The following is a 24,344-nucleotide window of genomic DNA, read 5'->3' as shown; positions in this document are numbered from 1 at the left end:
AGTCTGTTGGAAGACTGGAAGTACAACTTGCAAATTATACATGTTTAGAATACACTCTGCTTTGGATCCGTGGGATAAGAGCTACTGACCATATGGGAAGCAGAAAGAGGGTTAAGGAACCATATGGAGCATTCTAAACAGCTACCCATATGCCAGTTGAATATATTGTTATGGAAATTGGATTATCTTACACTTGTTTTTTTTTTTTTTAACTTACCATCTCATTTTATTAAAGTAAAAGGATTAGACACAAAAAAGACAGGAGACATTGGCATTTAAAAATTCAGAGTATATGTAAGATACTTTAATGCTTTTAGTATCCCTGATTCATAGGGCAGTTTCAATACTGTAATTGGTACCTGTATTGACCTCTTTACAATATAAAAAAGGCTTGGAAAACAGACATGCAGTTAAAATTATTGCTGTTATGCTATTTACAGTATAAATCATAAAGAGGAACAATTTCTTTTTCAACAGAAGATTGTTTTTGATGCTAGCATTTACAAAGGTTAAAAATATATCATTTATTTATTGATTTTTGCTCCATACAACAGACAAATGAAATGAACATTAGTGGGATAAAAACGACTTGCTGCAAATACACCTTTAGGTGAAATCAGTTTGTTTGCCTTGTATATTTTTGGTTAACATTTGCCTTAGTTGCTGTTAAACTCAGAATATTTGGGGGTATATACACTTGCTACCAAAGGTAGAAATGTTATAATATCACTGATTTCCTGCAATAATTGGTTTTCAAAACCCATTTCTGTCTTCTTTCAAAACTCACTGGTTTCATATCATAGCATTTTCCGTTTGATAACATGGTCACATGGGCAGGATTAGTTCTTTTCCACACATACACTGTGTTTAACAAATGTTACAAAAATGTACGTAAATGAGCATGTTATGGATGCATGCTCTTCAAAACCACCATTACACCATAGAACATTTTATTTTTCAAGATTTAAAATGTGAGATCTTGTACACACACATGTTTCATTTGAGGTTGGTTGTGTACATTTCCCATTATTTTTTATTTAAACTGCACATTTACAATCAATAGACAGTAGTCAGAAAATATCTGTTTCACAGATTAACTGAGCATATGTGAAATATTTGCTGTCCATGTCTTCATCAATGTAGTGGAAAGTCCCAATTCTGCAATATCAGTAGGGTCTCAAGATTAAAAATACTGCTAACATCCCTGATTAAATGTTCTTAACATCTGATACCTCATATGCAATGCTTTGTCTGTGCATATTTTGGAAGAGAACAGCATCAATTTCTGTTGCGTGTGTTTTGCTTAAGGGATATTGTCACTAGCTTTTGACTAGTAACAGAAGACACACTTTGTAACTGACCACATTCTATAGAAGCTGGCTATAAAAATGGCAATCTGAATCCAATTTCTTCTTTTATAACTTGAAAAAATGGCATGTTCACTTGCGATATTACAGTACGTAGATATGCTTGCCTGAATCACTTAATTATTTTTGGCAACATCCTTGCTAGACTTAGGAATGTATGATATGGCCATCTCTAATGTACAAACTGCACCAGTTATTGAAGGTTTATACATACTAAGTTCTGTTACCTTCAGGTTTAGCGAAATAGCTTCAAACAGTGGAAGCGTACAAGTCTTCTGTAATCAATACCTACAATGCCACTTCATGACTATAAAATAAACTGCAGATGCAATTTGATTGTAAATTTTGCCTGGGATATCATTGCAACTGTATGAGAGATCTGTATATGTCTTATATTATGTCATAATATTCAACTGAGTGATTTCACCTCATGAAAAGAGGATGAATTCAAGTATAACATCTACCACATGTAAACTTTATAAGAGTATCTTGTTCATATTGAACATTACAATAAACTGCAATTTATATTTAAAATGTTTATTTTATATATTATAATTGCAATTTCTGAGCTGTACATTACTACACTATGTAACATGGTCATGTAACATATGTTGATTAATGATGTTGCCAAATGTTTTTAACCAAAATGCATAACATACTGTTTTGCCTTAAGGTGAATTAATTCAAGGCTGGTACTTCAGATTTTTGGAAGCTCTGATACTAATAAGGTTATCTACCTAGTTTTTAAAAAAATATGTTTACAAAGTTAATTGGAATATACCAATGAGTACAAAAGATGGAAAGGGGTATTTTTAGGAGGAGCTGTGATCTTCCCAAGTGAATCTTCGCTCAACCCTTAAACACACGGAAGCTCCGGTAAAAAGAATCAGTCATGAATGTTATGAAATAACCTAATTGCATCTTGTTTTTCTTTTCTTCATAAGGTATAAAAACACTTTTTTTAAACATTTAAGGAATAATACTATGAAATGGTAATGCAAGTACATGAGGTTTATTGCCCAGATACTGCATGCAGTTTTTTTAAAAAATATATATTGTTCCTCTTTAAGAAACAGAACCTATTTTCATTCCCTGCTCTATTATCTACAATGCATGCATATACAGATTTGAGAGTCAGCAGCAGGTTTTTATAGAAGATCAATCATTTCCATATTATGGCAGAGAAATAGGAAATGCACGCTCATAAATAAATAAATAAATAAATAAATAAATAAATAAATAAAAGAATACATTAAATAAATAAAATAATCAATTAAATAAATAAATAAATACATTAAACCTAAGACACATTACATGTAAGCCTGTCACTTCAAAGTGGCAAGAGCTTTTGGCAACTCTAAGAGAACTGGAAGGCAGTTTGTAAGTGAGCAGGTGCTGGATATTGGTTGCCCTTTTTTGCGTTTCAAAAACTGAAAAGTAGTTTATATATCTATACCCTGGTTAGTCTGCAAAGTGCTTGCAGAAGATGAATGCAGCTTACCCTATATAGACTAATAAATTAATGCCAAGATGTCTTAGTTAAAATTCTAGATGATTAATAGCTCATAAAAGATGAAACAACATGAGTTTACGCTTCCATTTTCATGGAATGCAAATGCACAGATTAATAGTGCGCTTTTTCATGTAATGCACACTATTAATCTGTTCCATGTCTAGATATTATCTTTAACTAAGAAACATGGTTTGATACAGTGTATTCAGTGACAAACATGGATGACATAACAGACTTAATCTGCCCGATTAATTTAAATGCATGCAAACTATACCCTGGTTCGTAAACACTGGTCAGTGCAGTAGGATATCTTTATAGTGCTTCATTAATTATGTGGTACTTGTTTTATATTTAGGAAGACATTTATTCCATCTTTGCATACATCTGAACTCTGCAGTTAGCAGAACAAAGTCAGCGTGCAATGTCTGTTATGTACATTGCAGGTCCTGAGAATGTTGTGAAAATTCAGGAACTGATTGTAAGAACAGATACTGTTACAAATTATTCTGCGGCCCATGGATACTGTTACAAATTATTCTGCGGCCCATGGATACTGTTACAAATTATTCTCTGGCCCATGCACATTTTTACATAGTTTTGTATGTATTCTAACGCAGTCTTACAGCATACCGATCTGATATGACTAAATAATGACAATACGTATACAATTAACTGTCACATTTACAGCTGCGTACGTTTGTATCTTGCATAAGCTTTACCTGATACTATTACATCTCACCTGTAACCATGTCACTATGTTATGTTCAGTATTATTCACACCAAAATAGTGTCGTATTTAAATTGTTTAGTCTGGCAATGAAAATTATTTAGAAAGTTTTTACAAAATTAAGTAAAAATAATATTAAGTGCAACATCTAAGCTTCAGGTCTGCATGATTATATCCACAATTATGCCTTCTTCTTGTACATTTAGAGGATAAATGGATTCCAAATTTTGTAGCTCTTAATGCGCAACTGTACATACAAATTTATATTACTGTCCAAAAGTGCACGTGTCTGTGGTCATATAGAGGTATGCATAGTCACTGAAAGAAGACACATATCAAGAAGGTCAGTAAACCACCATTATTATTAGCCAGTGACTGCAATCTCTGTGACAGTCACTGGTCAGGTAATGTCAGGGTTGGAAGCTATCATAGTCTCTGAAAGAAGACATTTATCAAAAAAAGTCTGTAAACTATCAACAGTACCCCATCACAGCAATCTCTATAACAGTCATTGGTAGCCTGTCACAGCAATCTCTGTAACAGTCATTCGTACCCTGTCATAGATCTCTGTAACAGTCATTGGTACCCTGTTACAGCAATCTCTGTAACACTCATTGGTACCCTGTCACAGCAATCTCTGTAACAGTCATTGGTACCATGTCAGAGCAATCTCTGTAACAGTCATTGGTACCCTGTCACACCAATCTCTGTAACAGTCATTGTTACCCTGTCACAGCAATCTCTTTAACAGTCATTGGTACCCTGTCACAGCAATCTCTGTAACAGTCATTGGTACCCTGTCACAGCAATCTCTGTAACAGTCATTGGTAGCCTGTCACAGCAATCTCTGTAACATTCATTGGTACCCTGTCACAGCAATCTCTATAACAGTCATTGGTAGCCTGTCACAGCAATCTCTGTAACAGTCATTCGTACCCTGTCATAGATCTCTGTAACAGTCATTGGTACCCTGTTACAGCAATCTCTGTAACACTCATTGGTACCCTGTCACAGCAATCTCTGTAACAGTCATTGGTACCATGTCAGAGCAATCTCTGTAACAGTCATTGGTACCCTGTCACACCAATCTCTGTAACAGTCATTGTTACCCTGTCACAGCAATCTCTTTAACAGTCATTGGTACCCTGTCACAGCAATCTCTGTAACAGTCATTGGTACCCTGTCACAGCAATCTCTGTAACATTCATTGGTACCCTGTCACAGCAATCTCTGTAACAGTCATTGGTACCCTGTCACAGCAATCTCTATAACAGTCATTGGTACCCTGTCACAGCAATCTCTGTAACAGTCATTGGTACCCTGTCACAGCAATCTCTGTAACAGTCATTGGTACCCTGTCACAGCAATCTCTGTAACAGTCATTGGTACCCTGTCACAGCAATCTCTGTAACAGTCATTGGTACCCTGTCACAGCAATCTCTGTAACAGTCATTGGTACCCTGTCACAGCAATCTCTGTAACAGTCATTGGTACCCTGTCACAGCAATCTCTGTAACATTCATTGGATAAGTAAAAAAGTTCAGTATCATTATAGACTGGCAAACAAAAATGGCTAATCAAAACCAATCACACACTATGACTTATTTTAAACCTTTTTAGCTTAATGATTTTTAACTATGTTAGCTGTTACCTTTGTATTTTACCCACCTTCTCCCACTTTTTGTAATTATAGTTTTACTTTCACTTGTTATACAGAGGTGGATTATGCTTTTTTTAACGCAGAATAAGGCTCACTTACAGAATGCTTCCTTTTTATCTTTCTAGAGTTTTTGCTTCAATGGCTCAGAAATGATTGGTAAAAAGAAGTAACATTCTCAGTATGACAAATAATTAAGACTTATGATAAATATTTATCAAATGACACACAATTATTATTATTATTGTTATTATCTAATAAATAACTTGAAGACCCACTTCTGTGAATACTGTTATGGTCCACGTTTGACGTGTAAACAAAACAAATATATATATGAAACAAAAATTGAAAAGAATATGGCTAATGCAAAAGAAAATGTCCATTCTCTTAGCAAAAAAGCAGCATAAAATACAAGAGGTCATTTGTTCCCTTTTCTCTCACGTATAAAAAACACCGTAGCATCCAAAGTTATTTCAAGTTTCTTGAGCAAAGCGGAAGAACCTTATCTTAATGCTAAACTGCCCATTAATACATTTTTGATTGGAAGTTTTTGAAAAAGCAAACAAATGGAATTCCAGCATATCAACAAGTAATCAATGTCACCTCAGTTAAGTATTGCTTTCCATAGAAGGGGAAATAGGGGTTCTATTGCTGGCATGAAGCAGTCCTAGTTCTCAACAGAGCATGGACTTTCTGCACCTTTAAAACAAGCAGACTCATAGTGCTTATTCAAGTATGACTTCAGGGCAAATGTCTTATTACAACGCTTGCATTTGTAGTGCTTGAATGCCGAATGGGTCTGCATGTGTGCCCGAAGGTTGGAACGGTCAGCAAATGCTTTACCACAGTGGGCACAGCCAAAGGGTTTCTCCCCTGTGTGGGATCGCATGTGACCCTGTAGCAACCATGGCCTACTGAATGCCTTCCCACAGACGTCACACTTGTGCTTGAGGTCATGGGTCAGAATGTGCATAGCGAGTGCAGGCATAGACACATAGACTTTACCACAAGTTGTGCACTTCCTTGCCATCTTGCTGTCCAGACTCCGATGTGTTTGCTTGTGGCGGCTGAGGTTAGAAGATGTGGCATAGGTCTTCCCACACTCATTGCAAGTGTGGCGCTGGCTGGTACGAATTGGGCCATCATTCCGTCTTCTGGAGCGCCCATCAGTGACAAAGAAAGCATCCATACTATAGCTCTCAGAAACTGCTATCTCACCATTGAAGTAACCAGAAGAGAGGCCTGAGTGAGGGCTGTCAGGGTGGTCTGTGTCAGGATTACTATATTCCTCGGCATCTCTTGTGTAGCTAGGGTCTTCAGGTGACAGTTTTATCCCCCTTTCCTTCTCACTCTCGTAGGCTGATGTTGTGATGCAGTCTTGTATGTAGCCTACAGGAAACACAAACACATTAAGGAATTTGCTGTCTTTGAGGATGAAACATTTTATTAAAATGGGTTAATTAACTAAACATCTATTTTACTGAAAATATATGTTAAGAGACTGTTACCTGTTTGCCAACAGACTGGATGGTATAGTTATGAGAAAATTTGAACCAAATGAAAACCACTGGTTGTGTGTAAGTAAATGCATTAAATCATGATATGCCTTTACACAGTGGAGTCATCCATCTGCAACCCCCTTATTCCCATTTTTACACGTGGGGTCGGGGTGTCACTTCAACAGTGACAATCATCTACACCCAAGGTTTACACCACTGGGTCGCTAGCCCTTGTCAAATAATAAAACATCTTAACTTATGTGTATCATATGAAAAGGGCTATTACTAAGGGAGGTATATCCTTATATCTAATATGCATTGGACCCAGAGTAGATCACATTAGTAGCATGGTACAGGGGTCAAATCATTCTGCACCGCAAACAAAGTTTTACTCAGATGTCGCACACAAAAACGAAATTTTAGTGGCTTAGAACACCTTGTTTAGATTGAAATCCTATTTGGTTTTCTATATTTCATTTAACTTAGCAAATTGTGAGCATTAAAAAACAGTCAGAAGACTTGCTTTCAAAATTTACTGCACAAGCCCAGAAATCAGATTTTTTTTTTATTTTTATGCACTAGCACGTTTACATATAAAATATCTATTGCAACCAATGCTGAATCTTTGTATGGACTTACTGGACTGGTTTAGCAATTTATTTATTCAGAAATGATTGATACCTTTATAAAGAAAATCAATAAATCTAAGCAAAATAAGGATGAACCTGATAACCAAATTCATAGCACTCTGTCTGCATTCCAGTATTTGAGAAGTGTGGTTATATTGTGCTAAATAGCATATTTCTACAATAGTCTGTAATTAAAAAACATAATTTGCCATCCAAATGAGATTTCCTAAGAAATCATGGCAATAATAAATATTGGACTACATATATAATTACGCGTTCCTGACATTCTGAGGTACCGATTACTCCCTTGAACAGCCCGTGCCAAGGGCAACCTCCCCTTCACTCTGTCAGATAACAGTCATATAAGTAAATACACAGCAAAGTTTTTACAATCAAAGTTTTTAAAATCAAACAGTACAATGATCATATAGGCAAGAACAGAGCAATGTTTCTGCAACATAAAATACAATATAATAATTAAACATATGTACAATAAGGAAACTAAGGCAGTGTACAGCAAATTAAGTATAAAGTGCAGAGAGTCATAGAAAATTATGATTAAATAGTAGCACTGCTAGGCTGGGATGAAATATTAAATACTGCCAAATTAAAAATGCTGCATTCATGTAATCCAATGCATTATCATAACTTCACGAATTTAAAAAAGTCTCCAGCTAATTCATCCACTGATGGCTCAAAAGAATGCGGGTGCAAGCCTTTAAGAGATGGCCTGCTTATTGATATTACATTACATTGTGACACATTACATTACATTGTGACACATTGTGACACATTACATTACATTGTGACACATTACATTACATTTGCTTAATGGTCGAAAGAGAGAATAAGCCTAGCTATTTTGCACGTAAGTCCATTTAAAATTCTACTCTTTTCCATTCCTTTCTGTGTACCATTACCCTTTCTCCACCTGCTCATGTTGTTTTGACTGCATCTATGAATTCCACCACCCATTTTGTCTGTACATTGTTAGTGGTGGTGGGGGGGAAACCACCTGGTCCTTAGGCTTTATCTTCCCTAAACGTAGCAGGCTCTCTATTTACCTTCTTCCTCTCGCTTCTGATATCTATCCACTGCGCTCCACATTCTACACTGTTCTCTTCCTAGCATGGCACCTTCACTTTATTTTCCATTGTTGCTGAGCTTGCTTCCACTCACTTTTTCCTCTGTGGTTGCAGTTGTCCAGCTTGCTTCCACTCACATTTTGTTTTGTGGTTGCAGTTGTCTAGCTTGCTTCCACTCACATTTTGTTTTGTGGTTGCAGTTGTCTAGCTTGCTTGCACTCACATTTTGTTTTGTGGTTGCAGTTGCTTAGCGTGCTTCCACTTTTTCATGTGAAAGAAAAAGTCATCATTGCAACCTTATGTCTAATATAAGGGGTATATCTGCATTTATCAACCTGGTTCATAGTTTACATCAGGCACAATGTAGCTGACTATCATATCTCACAACCTCTTAGAACACAATATCTGGACAAAGCCATAAGTAAAAGTGTGACAAAGGCGAAAAATAGGGACAATTTTTAAATATTGCTCTTACAAACTTAGAAAGCTGATAGAATAACAGGTTTTACATAATCATGGATTTTCTGAAGGGTTTGAAGTCTGAAACTGAAATGACTGTCTTTATTTTCTGACTTAAGTCTTTAATGAGTTGCCACTAATTTGCCAGAAAACCACAATTTTATGAAAACTGGACCACCAATCTGGACATTCTGTGACAAACTGTACAGTTGAGAGGTATGCTGACTATTGATTTGGCACCACTGAACTCACAAGTGTTTAAAAAGTTCAACAGCATTGTAGTAACAGAACAGCACTCACCCATGTGGAAGTGTAGCTGTGACTGGTTTTGGTCAGCACTGATGACAGTAGTACATACAGACAGACAGACTATCACAGTGAAGTGGAGCAGTGTGCTGCTATTGCAAAAGGAGAGTAGTGCATTGAATACTGCACAGTCAGTCAGTGGTGAAGATATAACAGCGGATTAACAGGTTCTCAACTTGAAGGGCATTTTTGTGCTGTTGAGGAGTTTTGGGGACATTTTTGGTTGTTTTTATTTTTTTTATCAACAGCTTAAGTTGAGCAGCTTTGCTCTTCATCTGCTTGGTTTAGGAATGGTAATGATGAGATTGTCCCCCCAGGGGGTGCCAAATAACCTAGCTATAGTCTGTCTTCATCACTGATATGCCAGTTCATATGTCATCTCTGAAGATATCCCACCTCCCAAAGCTCTCTTATCCAATGATATTCTACCAACTTCCCCTACAGTCTACCTCCAAACAGTGCATACACCTTACACAACACCCCATCTCCCCACTGAATGCTTCAATAATCTGCTTCCTTTCATTTTTAGAATTTGTTGTTCAAATTGCAGACATATAATTGTTTCTGGTGTGCTTTTGCATGCCTGTTATATATTACTGTTGTGCCTTTTCGTCCTTGTAAATGGGGTTGTCTATAAAGAATAAAAATGAAATGAAAATGAGAAATGACGTTGCAATGCTATGTCATGCCCTGCCTCTCTAGTCACAGCCAATCCACTGCACCTTACCTTTGAGAGAATAATTGCCATGGATTCAAAGGACAATCATAAGGCCTTTTTCAGCTATGTTAGGAACCTGGGTGGAAACTCCCAGATATGCTCAGAATTAGTCCAAAATGATACAAAAATCATTGAACCCACAGACATTGCCAACATACTGGCAGACAGGTTCAGTGCAAACTTCACCCCCCTCTCCCCCCCTAAAGGAGAGATAACTATCCCAGCAGAGTGTAGCCTCCCAGACATCTCAAATGCGCAGGTGAAAGCTGCTCTCTCTAAAGCTAAAAACACAGCATCAATGGGACCGGATGGTGTCCCTGGCTGTGTGCTACACAAGCTAAATGAGGAATTAAACCCGCACATAAGGCAGCTGTTTAATCTCAGCCTTACCACAGGATACGTGCCCAAGGAGTGGCGTACGGCAACTGTGGTCCCACTCCACAAAGGCGGTGCCTCTACAGGACCCTGGTAATTACCGCCCCATAAGCTTAACAAGTCTAGTCTGCAAAGCTATGGAGAGGATCATAATGGAGCTCATAAACAAAGATATAGGGGACTTGCAGACATTGGACCCGACCCAGTTTGGCTTCGTCAAGGGCAGATCATGCCTTTTGAACTTGATCGACTTCTTCGAAACAGTCACCAAGGCCATTGATGAGGGAAAGGCAGTCCATACAGCCTACCTTGACCTTGCAAGGCCTTGACACAATACCCCACTTGGGTATTGTAGAAAAACATACCAGCTTAAATGTAAACCCATATGTCACAAGATGGGTTGCAAACTGGCTTAAGGACAGAACCCACAGGGTTAGAGTTGCTGGCGCTATGTCAGACTCCAAGCCGGTCACAAGTGGTGTCCCACAGGGCTCGGTCCTTGGCCCCCTATTGTTCGGCATCTACGTCTCAGAAGTACAGGCCAACATGGGAGGACTTTGGCTGACAAAGTTTGCAGACGACTGCAAACTAGGCGCCATAGTGGAAAGTGCATCGGACACGGATATCCTTCAGAAGGGACTCACGGAAACAGATAGCTGGTGCCAGAGCCATGCCCTGAAGTTAAACGCCAAAAAATGTATAGTCATACCCTTCGGGAAAAACAAGGTAACCCCAAGCTACCATATAGGTGGCAATCCACTAAGCACAGAAGAGGTTATCAGGGACCTGGGGACCCAGGTTGACAGTGGCCTTTCTTTTGACACTCACATTGCTAAAGTGGTTAGAAAGACCTTCTACATTGCCCACCTGATCATGAAGGGATTCACATCCAGATCTAGTGAGGTCATTGTTCCCCGTACTCTTCACTTATCAGACCAATGATCGAGTACAATGCCCCATTCGGGATGTATCTCACCCGACATCTGCAGCAATTGGAGAGACCCCAAAAGTTCCTCACCAAAAGGATAAAGGGACTCCAAAATCTGTCATATGCTGCCAGATTGAAGAAACTCCAGCTCTATTCAGTTGCATACCATCTGCTCAGAGGTGACATGTGCCTGACATACAAGGCCATGTCCAACCCGGAATTAATGGACATGCTCCACCTCAAAAATCCAAATCCACCAAAACCACTAGAGCAAGTGACTTAAACCTTAGCACGGATATAAATAGGACGTGCTGGAGGGATAGATTTATCACTCAGAGACTCCCTATGCTGTGGAATAAAATCCCGATCCATGTGAGGCAGAGCACCTCGCTGGCTCTGTTCAAGAGAAATCTTGACCTGTGGATGGGAGATCGTAGGTTCATCCCGGGAATCATCTCTGTGTCACTGCTGGACAGAGGCACAACAAACTAATGGGCACAGTATTTTTTCATATAAGGGGTGACGTAAGCCACAAAAATTTGGGCTAGGCTTATAAATGCCTTAGGGCAGATAGCCTAGTATAAACCTATGAACCTATGAACCTATGAACCTATGAACCACATGCCACAGCATGTCCCTTCTTAGCTGAAGTTTACAGCTGTGATGCATGTAGTGACAGATAGAGTCCTGCTCTTACTTTGATGGGTGCCGTGTAGGCAAGAAGTTCATCAAAAGTACATGAAATGGCACAAACAACAACCAGTGGTCATCTTCAAGGGTGCAGGAACAGAATTGTAGGTCATCATATGCTGCTATAAAGGCTGCTTGCCACTATAACAATGGGCGAGGGATGGCATTGTATGCATATTGCAAGGATTCGCCATTTACATTTCTATCCCATTTTTCTCTCTCTTTATATCGCTGTATTTTTTACAGTACAGTAAAAACATTTTTTTTTTCTGTGAACTGTGTTCAAGAATATAGTCTTGTGGTCTTTCTAGGCAACATTTTTTGTCTTCTTTAATAGCTTGTGGTAGAGATAGATAGATATATAAAGAGAGAGAGAGAAAAAACGCTACACAGATGCAGTTAATTGAGAAAGCAATGCTAGCATATGATAAAAGCAAATCCAAAAAAAAAACAATAGAGCATTCACTGGACCTGATAACTTTTAAGAATCCTAAAGAAAAATAACATCATTACAAAGTCACTGAGGCATGGATCACCCATGTGGGGAATTGGCAATAAGGCCAGGTTTCAAAGAAATGCAGAATTAAGTACATTTCAGTAACATAGACTTTCATAAGCAATATATGCAGTTATTCTTTCATGATGGCTCAAATATTTTTCTGTCATGATTTTAATGGATTAGGTACAGTGTTAAAGTAAACATTCATTTCAAATTGCCTTTTCTTCAAAATGTATGAAGTCATATACCAGAACAACACTTTTTTTACTAAAAGCTTGTTTCATTTGAGAAATTAAAATATCTGTCATACTTACTTTTTATTGCTCATATGTGCCATTAAAGAGATTACTGGATGGGGTTAGAGGGCCAGAAGGTAGAAGACTTATAGTACCATTTGTGGCCATAGATATAACACAGTCAGAATATTTAGTTATTCATTTCAAAACCAAACGCATGAATGAGAACAGCTGAGTAATGATAGTGAGTCCACACAACTGCAAACTGCAAGCTTTAACAACAGACAAACAGATGAATTAATGAAAATGGGTATTCGAGTAAATGTGGTTGTACATTATCATAGGACTATGACATGATTAACTGAAATATCATAGGAAAAAATGTAAAGCCACAAACAGTTCTAATAACACACAGAACAGCTAGTAAACAGCATATATGCTGGTGTGCAAATACATCTGATTCCATAGATGAATTGTCTCTAGGATTATGCAAGGAAATGACATTGATCTAAGGAAAGGAAATGTATGCAATCATTAAATTAACTCTTAACAAACAGGAATATTTAGATGAAAATAACAGCGCCTCCTGCAGGAAATATTATCCTGTGTTTTCTATTGTAATGCTATGTATATTATAACAGATGCAACTAAACATAACCAGATTTTACTCTTCTGGGGTAAAGAAACTACAAGGATAAAATCTAAATTAATGCAGGTACTAGCATCTAAAATAAATAGTATACTTGTTTCATTTTTATATCATTTTTGCAGCAGCAAAGACCCAAACATTATGCTAGTCACTAAGTATATTTGATGTACATCCCTTTGCACGAAGTAGCCATGTTGCTGTATTTTGGCAGGAGCTCTGAGCACATAATAAAGTGATATAAAGTAATACTCTATAAGGATCAGAGAAGGTCTGAAGCAACAGCCAAGGACAGCTTAGGCTGAGAGAATTTATAAATATGCACTTTGAGTTACCCTCATACAAACTGAATTTGCAGTCTGAGCTGTAACTCACACACAATGGAAGCTTTGGAGTTCAGTTCACCTTTTGACCACTGTTGCTCTTGAGAGGGCATATTTAATACTGAACAGGGGTTCTTCCTAATTGTATTCCTCAAAAATGAGAACATAACTGCATGTTGTAATTGGAAGTACCTCCACTGATTTGGGGATTGCAATTGAAAAAAGTTCTTAAAAAAGCACTGGCATGTATGACATCTCCATGCTGAAAAAGATTAGGAGACTCCCTTCCTTGCCAAGCAGGTCACCAGAGTTTCCTGTTATTAATGTTTAATTCAGGATGTCTTCAGACTGGGCAATCAAGTTCACAAACATTTAACATCAAAGAATTCTACTGGGATGCTTAAGGGTGTGAGTTACAGGTAATCTATGCCACATTCTGAGGTGAGTAAGAAGAGAGGTTCTATCCCAGCATACTACCCTGAGAGATGCGCTATTTAGTGTTTGTAATTCTAGGACTGCCTCAGAAAGTTGGGGCATAGTGAGAGTGGGGGATTCCCGTCAGATGTAGTGAGAAATGTATATGTAATGTAAAGGCTGAAGCCACAAACCTTAAATCTATTAAACCTACGCCTCGTTCTTTGGAATACGATACAAACACCTTCTTAGTAATCTTCCATTGGTTCCCGTTACTAATAAACTAACTTATTTGTACATTTTCTCAGGCCAAAATAATATAAAATATTAAATACTTTTGAGGAGAGGATCATTTTTACAGCATTGACATGCTCTAGCCAGGAAAATGTGGTGCAATACATAACTCATCCTATAAGAGCTTCAGACTGAATGTTGATATCGCCTTAACTGAGGTATGTACTCCACTCCAAAACTTAGAAACTTCAGAAAACTTGACTGCTAGTTGATCACCTCCACAGCCTCTCTGCTTCTACCCAGGTGCTTACAACTGCTATTTTCAGCTACACACCATGGAATTTTGTCCTGTAATCCTTTCAGTAGCACTAGCCATTTCTTTGTTAAGAAAACGAGTATTTGTAGTGCCATTGGTTGAGCTCTGCATCGGTACTGGCAGCTGCACTGTATCCCCCCATGACTTCCAAGTTATTCTTCTCTCCTCCCCTACCATAGTGTTTAAATTAGGCTGCATGTAAACTTATTTTAACTCCCCCTCCCTATTTTGTTAGTTGCACTCCTTTCTTGTTAAATATCTATCTAGTAGAGTATCTCCCTAGTCTAAATTCTCCTGGTTTCTGCCTGCTTCTTTTGACTTTTGTATTTCTCCTAAGTTCTGCCTGTTCCTTTTGACTGTAGGACTCGCTCATATTTTACTTAGCTATCCTCCTGTTCCCAGGTCTCTGATTGCTTTTATAGACTTTTTATTGCTTTGCCTGGATACTCTGCCCTTCCTCTCTCCTGCCTTCCATCTATGTTTTTTACCCTTTAATAACGTCCAGTTTATCTACTTTATGTGCTTCCCACTGCTGGTTATTCTTTCCCTAGCCTGCTCTCCTTCTCTACCCTATCCTGCTGTGCTGTTATACCTTCCTATACCTCAGATTTTCTCCCTCTGCCTTAAATCCATACTCTTCTGCCTCTCTGTATCCTGACTCACCTCCATAGCTCACTGACTGTTTTCTTATTGAATCTTGTCACTTCTTGTAGTCACTCACTGTGGGTGTCGACCCGCTCTGTTTGCCCTTGCTACGCTCGAGCTCACTTTGCTCATCTCCCACCCCCACTCCCACCCCCCCATATCATTTCTTTTATACCTAACAGCTTGTCGCCTCCTCCACTTCCAGTTCCTCCCCAACACTGCTCCTCACTTCCTGCCTCTATCAGAAAGTCCCTCCCACCTCCCCCTCTCCTATTACAACTCCAATCAGACACGCCTACAAATATCACCCTTATATACATCCCACCTTTTCTTAAACTAGTTGCACACATCCAACCCAACTACTAAAAGCATCCATCTACACACTAATAGTCTTCAACCTACTCCTTCTTTCCAATCTGTCCTCCTATCACACGCAACTTGATAACCATAACCATCCCCATGGCAAACAGAATCCACAGCTAATCTCATTAAACTAAAAAACTTCCCTATATCACCATCCGACCTTACCACACCCCAACCTTTCCCTTACTCATGCAACAAACCAACCATAAAAACTAACCCTCTCTCTTCACAAAAACAAACTAAAATAATTCACAAATTTACCAAACTCTATCTACACCTACTCCAAAAACTCACTTGCAGTGGAGATGTCCACCCCAATCCAGGACCCAAAACACTAGTCAACCCTAGCTCAAATCAGCTAAATCCCCTATATCACAGACCATCCTCAGCTCTCTGCTTCCTAAACATTAATGCTAAAAGCACACTTGAGAAAATCCAGGACCTACATGCCCTATTGGCACTAATCAAACCAGATATTGTTGTGTTAACTGAAACATGGTTCAAACCAAAACATCATGACAATGAGATTACCACCCCTGGCTACAATATTATCCGCAAAGACAGAGTAGAGACAAAGGGAGGGGGTGTTGCAATAATATTCCAAAACCATCTCACCATAGAAAAACTAGATTAAAACACCCAAGATGTAAAAGATGTGGAACTAATCCTTGCCAGATTAAAAATAAACTCCAATAAACATAGTTATTGCAGGTGGCTACATCCCACCAGGCAATAATATCACTCAAATGGAAAACCTGCTTAATTGGATGTCCAACTCCATTCCACATGAAACCATACTATTAGGAGACTTTAATATTGACTGGCTCAACTGCTCCAGCCATAATCCCACTGCCTTTATAAACCTCCACAGGTTTACCCAAACTATAACCACCCCCACTAAAATTGACAAAACATTCAGTCACCAGTCCATCTTGGATAGGATCCTGGTATCTGACCTCAATCTTACACAGCAATCTGGCTGTCTTCCAGATACCCTAAGTGACCATCATCCTACCTACCTAATTAGGAAGAAATCCCAAACCATCAGCCAATCTATACTCAGAGTAGTTCGTAACAAAAACACCTTCATACCTACTGACTTCATCAATACACTAAAAAACTGCAACTGGACTCCCCTAAAGCAATTATCTCTAGACAAAGCAGTTGAATACTTCAACACAACCTTCCTAGAAATCCTGGCTCAATAAGCACCCTCCCGAACTATTAGAATAAAAACTAATTATGCCCCCATGGCTAACAAATCCCACTAAAACTATAATGAAAGAAAGGGACAACACCTGGTCTCAATATCAAAAAAACAAAACCACTACCTTAAGACAAAATTACCTACAGCTCCGGAGCAAAGCCAAAAAACATATCAAACTAGACAAATCTAACCATTATTAAAACCTACAAGAAAAATATGCTCATAACCCCAAAATATTCTGGAACACAATAAATTGTATACTGCACCCAGTAAAGTCCACTACACCAACCTCTGTGCTACCAAATAATCATGAAAACATACCCACACAATTTAAGAAATTATTCACTGAAACAGTCCAGACCCTTGCCAATGCCCAAAATAATAGTACTACCCACCCCACACCAATAACTACCACAACCCACCCCAATACACAAAACAATACCCCCAGTTTTCAACTTCACCCAGTGTCCATCAAGGCAATTTCTAAACTTCTTAAGATACTTAAACCAACCACTCTAGCAGCTGATAAGCTACCAGCAGACTTCCTTCAAATATCAGCTGAAGCTATCGCCTATTCAGTCTCCATTCTTATTAATAGATCTCTGTCAGAATGCAAAGTACCAGCCTCTTGGAAAACCTCCCATATCATCCCACTGCACAAAGGAGGTAACTCCTTAGAACTTACCAACTATCGCCCTATAGCTATCTTACCACCATTATCCAAAATATTAGAAAGAGTAGTTCATGCTCAACTTATGCAATACCTCCGGAATAACAACCTACTCTCCATATCCCAGCATGGCTTTAGACCTTCCCACAGCACCACAATAGCATTATTATCATTTACCAACATAGTTAACCACCACAGAAAAAAGGGTCTATTTACTTCTTCCATATTCTTAGACTTCTCAAAAGCCTTTGACATGGTTAACCACAGCATGCTTCTTGCAACTATATCTACCCTAAATATAAGTCCCTCCTCTGTATCATGGCTTAACAGCTATTTGTTAGATCAACAGCAAGCTGTCCTATGGCAAGACCAATTGTCCCCCCTGCTACAAGTAACTATAGGAGTCCCTCAAGAGTCTATCCTCAGCCCTCTGTTGTTTTCCCTATTTACTAACCACTAAGTCATCCTCACCAACTGCCTCAGTAGTGCAATATGCTGACGACACAACCCTTATATGTGCCACCCCCACCCTAAGTGAACTACAAACCCTAACCCAAAACACCTTCACCCTAGCCAAAACCTGGTTCACTAACATCAAACTTCTTTTTAACCCCCAAAAAAACCAAACTAATTCTCTTTGGCCCAGGTAGATCTCCTCCCCTGAGCAACAACTTCTTCATCAACTCCAAAGAAAACATTCTTGTTAGTCCAACCACACACGCTAAACTGCTAGGCATAGAGATGGACAATAACCTGAAATTCGACATCCACATAGCACAAGCCATCAAGAAAGTTAATAAAAGCTAGGCCTCTTCTACAGGAACAAACAGTTTATGACTAAACATACCAAAGTCACCATCGCTAGGACTCATCTCCTATCCACCCTCCTCTTTGCCTCTCCCATCTTGATTAATCTATGCCAAACCAAACTGAATAAAATGGAATCTTGCTATGATAAGATTGCCAAGTTTGCATCTAATGCTTCTTACAGGTCCCACCACTGTCTATCCCTAAAACAGCTTAACTGGCTTGAGTTGCCTCATATACTCATACTCAATCAACTCTCAATAGCGCACAAGCTCTACTACCTCCCAGAGTTAACCCCAGCACTTCAGCGTTTAATACAGCCCCACATTCTCACTAGAGCCCTACGATCTAACAGCTAGAACCTAATAACTGTCATCCAACATAAAAACAATGCTGGTAAATCACGCTTTGCCAGCACCATTGCCAAAACCTGGAACACACTACCAATCTATATAACTTCTAACACCTCCTTCAATCATTTCAAAAAAAAACTCCTTAAAACCAACTACTTAACTAAATGGCTATGCTCATGTTACACTCCAGGTTAAATCTAATTGTGTCACAGGATCTGATAAGTATAAACAGATTTGCCCTAAAAAGCTTGTAAACCCAGATACTGGTAAGAAAATAAATAAATAAATAAATAAATAAATAAATAAATAAAAATAAAAACTTTATTTTTTTAAGTTTTTGACTATGTACCTCAATGTTTTTACTATGTACCTCAATGACTGTCTACTGTACTGTCTAACTAAAACTGTTAACTTCTAACCTATTATGTATTAAAATCAATTGTATGTTCTATATTTTGTTCTCTCATGTACTGCATTCTATTGTACTGTGGAGCTTTTCTCCCCGGGCCTCCGCTGAAAATGGACCTGTGTCCAGTCGGACTTTCCCGGTAAACAAATGTAAATAAATAAATAAATAAAAATAAATAAATGTAATCTAATGCCTAAATAATTTGGAAAGGAGTTACAGCGTATGAAAGGGAAGGGTGAAACCCCAATAGACTTATCCAGAGCAATTAGGTTTACTGGTAACATATCTGGTTCAGATTACCTTGCCTGCAGATCTAAAAGGGCATGGAACGTAGCTAACATTTTAGAAATGCGAGGAACAGCAGTATAAGGATGTTATCTGAGAATAAGAATTTTAGATAATTCTTATCCATTCAGTGAAGATGACTGTCTTATGAATTGAACTAAAGGCTCTATACCTAGCATAAACCAGGCAGGAAACAGGGGCCACCCAAGCCTCGTTACTTTAGTTAATGGAAGGGAAGCTTATATATTAGACCCAGACAGAACGTTTGCAAATAAAATCCAACTTAAACAGCTGTCACAAATGCATTAGTCAGGTCCATATGCTTGTCCACATACTATAGTTATACCCATCTAATGGATTCAAAGCCTTTTTCAAGTCTTCTAAGAAAGCCACAGAATTAGTTCATATCTCTGTATTGATTCTGCATATACATAGTCTAGGCTCTTAGGTTGCTGTACTCTTGAGATGGGTGTTTGAGGCAGTAAAGTAAAGAATCAACATGTTTATCCAGGAGTTTAGTATATAATTTGGCTATAGAATTAATCAGACTTTCTTTCAAAACACCTTTACCTCTTGCATTGGTAAGTCAAATGGTATACGGGTTACTCACTCTAATGGCCTTAACCTGGTAAGCAACATTAATAGAACCTGCTAGAGGGACAGATTTGTCTTCCAGAGGTTACCCCACCTTTGGAACAGACTCCCACATCATGTCAAGCAGAAGACCTCATTGGCCCTCTTCAAACCCAATCTGGACAAATTGATGGGTAACCATAAATTCACCCCAGGGGTTGTACCTATGTCCCTCTTGGACACAGGTAATAGCTGCTGATCATGGAAATAAGGCTAAAACTTGGCTAGGCTTTAAGGGCCCTAGGGTCATTAGCCTAGTAACCTCCTATGATCCTATGTCAATTTGTTTTCTAAATGGATTGTTCTAAAATGGAATCACTAATAGCAATAAAATTCTTCGTAGAAAGACAAGTCCATTGCATTGATTAAACTCTGTAGATTTTCAAAGAAAAAAACAAAACGAAGAAAGGAGGTGTATCAGTGACAGGCCAATAAACCCAGGTGACCAGTAACTGTACTTCAATGATTGAGTCTTCTGCCTCATTATTAGGTTTAACAGCTATTGGTATCCATCCTATCTTGCTGTTTTAAAATATTCTTACACTCCTCTGAGAAGTTTTAACCACGCAATGTACTGCAAGCTAACCAAAAAGTGTTTAACCATCTTATCATGCCTTTTCATTTTTTTGAGTTCCAGAACACAATAATATTTAGTTGTTGGGAGCAGAAGTAACTCGAGGCAGTATTTTGTTTCACCCTTGAATTAGCCCTCTGATGTTCAGTGGTGGTAGTATTTATAAACAACACCTAACACTGTAAACAATTACCACATCCAGTTGAAAACAACGAGATGCCAACACCAAAATGACACAAACGTTCACAAACCAGAAACTCAAGACACTGAAACACCAGCTGCAGATGTTATACATACATTTTTTTTGGAACCTCGTAGCTTTTGAATGGAGATCATGCCTGTAGAAAAAGGTTGTTGTGAAGCTAAATAGAACACTATGTTCACCATTTCATTGGAATGATTATCATCTGGAAAGTGGTCCATGTTTGCTGCAGAAGTTGCTGTAAATCACAGTGTAGTATAAAGGGACAGGCATCTATTTCTCCTGCAACGGGTTGAATGTGTTTGTTTCGATCTTGTAAGTTTCGCTTTTGTGAACGTTCGTTGTTCTGCAGTTTTGATGTTGTCGTCTCGTTCTTTTCAGTTTTGGTCACACGTTAAGTCTGTAAACTGACACAGACCCCCTTAAACACACTAGCTTTTCAATACTACAGAAGTGTTCAAACCGTTTGATAGATGTCTATACAACACTTTGCAAAGTGCTTATAAGGGTCACCTAGCAACAACCAGGCACTGAATGTCAATTACAATAGACAATTATCAATAAGATGTCACACTGCTGGACTTAAGGCCAAAACAATAGTAAATACATGCAGTAAAGGTAACACTACATGTAAGAACTTGGTCTTAGACATATGATTTTCGCAGTATGTCCAGATTTTTACCTCGTATTTTTAGGCTGTTCCTCATAAAATTTGTGGTTTTCTGGCAAATCACTGATGACTGAAGTAACTATATAATGGCATACATTTCAGATTTCACATCCTTCAAAATAATGCATGCTAACATAAATTATGTTATTCTAGCAAATATCTAAGTTTATAAAAGTGATATTTAAAATGCTGTCCCTAATTCTGGGCTTTTGTCCCCCCATTGCTTTAGGCTTTGTCCAGATTTCTTGCACTAAGTGGTTGAGAGATATAGGGGGGATAAAAGTTACTGAAGTAATACAACTTTGCCATTCATATCTTTAGGCCCTTGTCGTTTTTGCCATCTCTACCTGTTAGGTGAGTTTCATTCTCTTTTTTGAAAGGTTCTGTGAAGCAGTGATACAACTTTTAATGGAGACTGTCTCATTGCTGTGCCCTCCTTGCATTATAATCTTCGAATCCCAAATTATCCTTTGTGTCTATGTCAGATGAATTAACTGAAGTCCAGGGCTCATAGTTATTTGAAGTGGAGATTGCAAATAATTGCCTGTTGGCCTCCTTCCTTGCCACACCTTTTGGGTTCATGGTAACAGCATTGGAGATGTTGGAGCTGTTGGGAATGTTCAGGTCAGTGAAGGTCTTTATGAGCCTGAATCCAAAAGACTTACTCTCAGTGTTTAAGTGACTTATTCTGGTGTAAGATTGCCCTGATTTTGAAAGACTTGTTTTCAGTGTAAGTGACTTATTCCGATGTAAGTTTGCCCTGATTCCAAAAGACTTGATTTCAGTTTTCTTCTGGCTTTTCCCGGTTAGGGGTCGTCACAGTGGATCACCTGTCTGCTCATGATTGGCAGTGGAGTTTTACAGTGTCGAGTTGCCAGCCCAGCGCCCAACCTTCTACAGAAGGCACACAGACACACACAAGCACTCACACCTAGGGCCAATTTAGAGTGTCCAATCCACCTACTGCATGTCTTTGGGATGTGGGAGGAAACCAGAGCACCCGGAGAAAACCCACGTGACCACAGGGAGGACATGCAGACTCCACACAGAAGGCACCCCAGCTGAGGATCGAACCGGAGAACCTCTTGCTGTGAGGCAACAATGCTAACCACTGCACCACCATGGCTGCCCAAAAGACTTGATTTCAGTATAAGTGACTTATTCCAATGTAAGTTTGCCCTGATTCCAAAAGACTTGTTTTCAGAGTAACTGACTTGCTGCAGTGTAAGGTCTACCTATATACAGGCTTACTTGGGTGCGTGTAAGGGCAGATTCCCAAAGACTTTAATTTATTTATTTAACATTTGTTTACTGGACAAGTCCGACTTGGAACTAAGCCAATTTTCAGTGGAGGCCCGGGGAGAAATCCTCCAGACGCATGTCTTTGTAAGCCACTTACTCCACCAGCAAGTCTGAGAATCCGGCCCTATTTATTTATTGCACATTTGTTAACTGGGTAGGAGAAGTGTCCGTGTACCATTTTCTACTAACACCTGGCTGCATGCCAAAGAAACAATCCAGTGGTAAATGATGATATCTGACACTGGACATTTCAGCTAATTGTCAGCAGCAGAAATCTTTGCACAGTGCAGCAGAATATAAACAAAACACTAAAGAAAGAAACATCATTTTTTTTGACAAATGAAAAGAAATAAAATTCTTTGACATATTAACCATGCAGATATTTCTGATCTTTAGTGTGGTAGTTAAAATCAATCAGTAAAAACTCAAGGAAAACTGTAGTATTTACGAACTTAATACATGGAAGAATAACTGACCAACACTTCTGAAGTAGGGAATACAGCAAACATGTCAGGACCCTTTGGCACTTTCAAACTGATCTGCTGCAAAGATGACTGTGGGATACTTGAATTAGTGGCCGTAATAAAACACTGTCTGAATGACTTCAAACCTCTTATGTGGACAGTTTACCTTGTAGAAATGTAACAGCATTTTCCCAGTCAATTTTATATGGATCAGGGTAGAATATTTAAAGGCAGTGGCAACAGTTTTAAAAGTACACACTAGCAAAAACTTTCCTTGTATTAATATAAAAAAAAGAAAAATCTTGAAACAAATGCACTTTTTGATTTTTTAGGAGAAACCCATTTCCCTCTCTGATAGTCTTCAATATCTTTACTTTTATACATATAATATAACAATTTAAATGTTAGTTGTCATAATCACAATGCTGGATGAGGAGGCAGTTTCAGGGAAATGTAAGCCTTTTCTGATTCTATGGCTTGGGAGAGATTCACCACCACTGGCAGATGATCCTTGGCAAACATAGTGGATCTCCATCCTTTGTTTCCACTTGTAGAATCACTATTTGGTCGTTATTCCACAGTTAATGATGTTCTAGATTCTAGATTATCAACCTTCTGTTGCAGTCAGCAGATGGAAACCAGGTGCTCATGGGCATTTCCCTGCATTTCTTGCAACTAATAAGCATTCAGTGAAGTAGGCTCCTGAAAGGCAATTTTAGCAGTCAAAGCATTGATATCTCAACTACTCTTGGTTGCCAAGGAAGTTCGTTCCATTTAGTTGTCGCTAGTCATTTTAATGGTCTTGCTAAGATCAGTTGATCCTGTTCTTTAACTTTCTTTGTCTCTACTCTGTGGAATTTCCTCTGGATTTTTTTTTTAAATCTGAGTTGAAGATGCACTTGTTTATAATGGCCTAAACATGGATGTTGGGACCTTGGATGAAAGCTGCTTGATGCCTGGCTGTCCAAAGTATGTTTTCTGAACACCGTTCATTAAACACACTATAGTTATCTCACCGAGATCTAGCTTTTGTGATCTCATACATATTAATGCCTATCTCTATGATCTATCTATCATGAAATTCAGGGAGGTATATAATGTCAGCTTTCTATAATGCATGCAAGTGGAAGCTTACTTAT

The 24,344-nt window shown here is 38.5% G+C and overlaps 1 protein-coding gene across 1 annotated transcript in view; it reads right to left on the bottom strand.

Annotated features, from left to right (window-relative positions):
* Positions 1 to 274: 274 nt before the first annotated feature.
* SCRT2 (scratch family transcriptional repressor 2) overlaps positions 275 to 24,344 on the bottom strand; it is a 105,585-nt gene continuing 81,515 nt past the window's right edge. The window contains exon 2 of the mRNA XM_044090442.1: positions 275 to 6,653. Within this exon, the coding sequence (XP_043946377.1) occupies positions 5,932 to 6,653 (722 nt within the window). The 3' untranslated portion in view covers positions 275 to 5,931. The remainder of the gene's footprint in view (positions 6,654 to 24,344) is intronic.

This window comes from Protopterus annectens, chromosome 12.part0 (assembly GCF_019279795.1).
Source record: "Protopterus annectens isolate FY-2018-M chromosome 12.part0, PAN1.0, whole genome shotgun sequence".
In the NCBI taxonomy this organism is placed as follows: domain Eukaryota; kingdom Metazoa; phylum Chordata; order Ceratodontiformes; family Protopteridae; genus Protopterus; species Protopterus annectens.
This window is presented reverse-complemented; position numbering and strand designations above follow the sequence as displayed.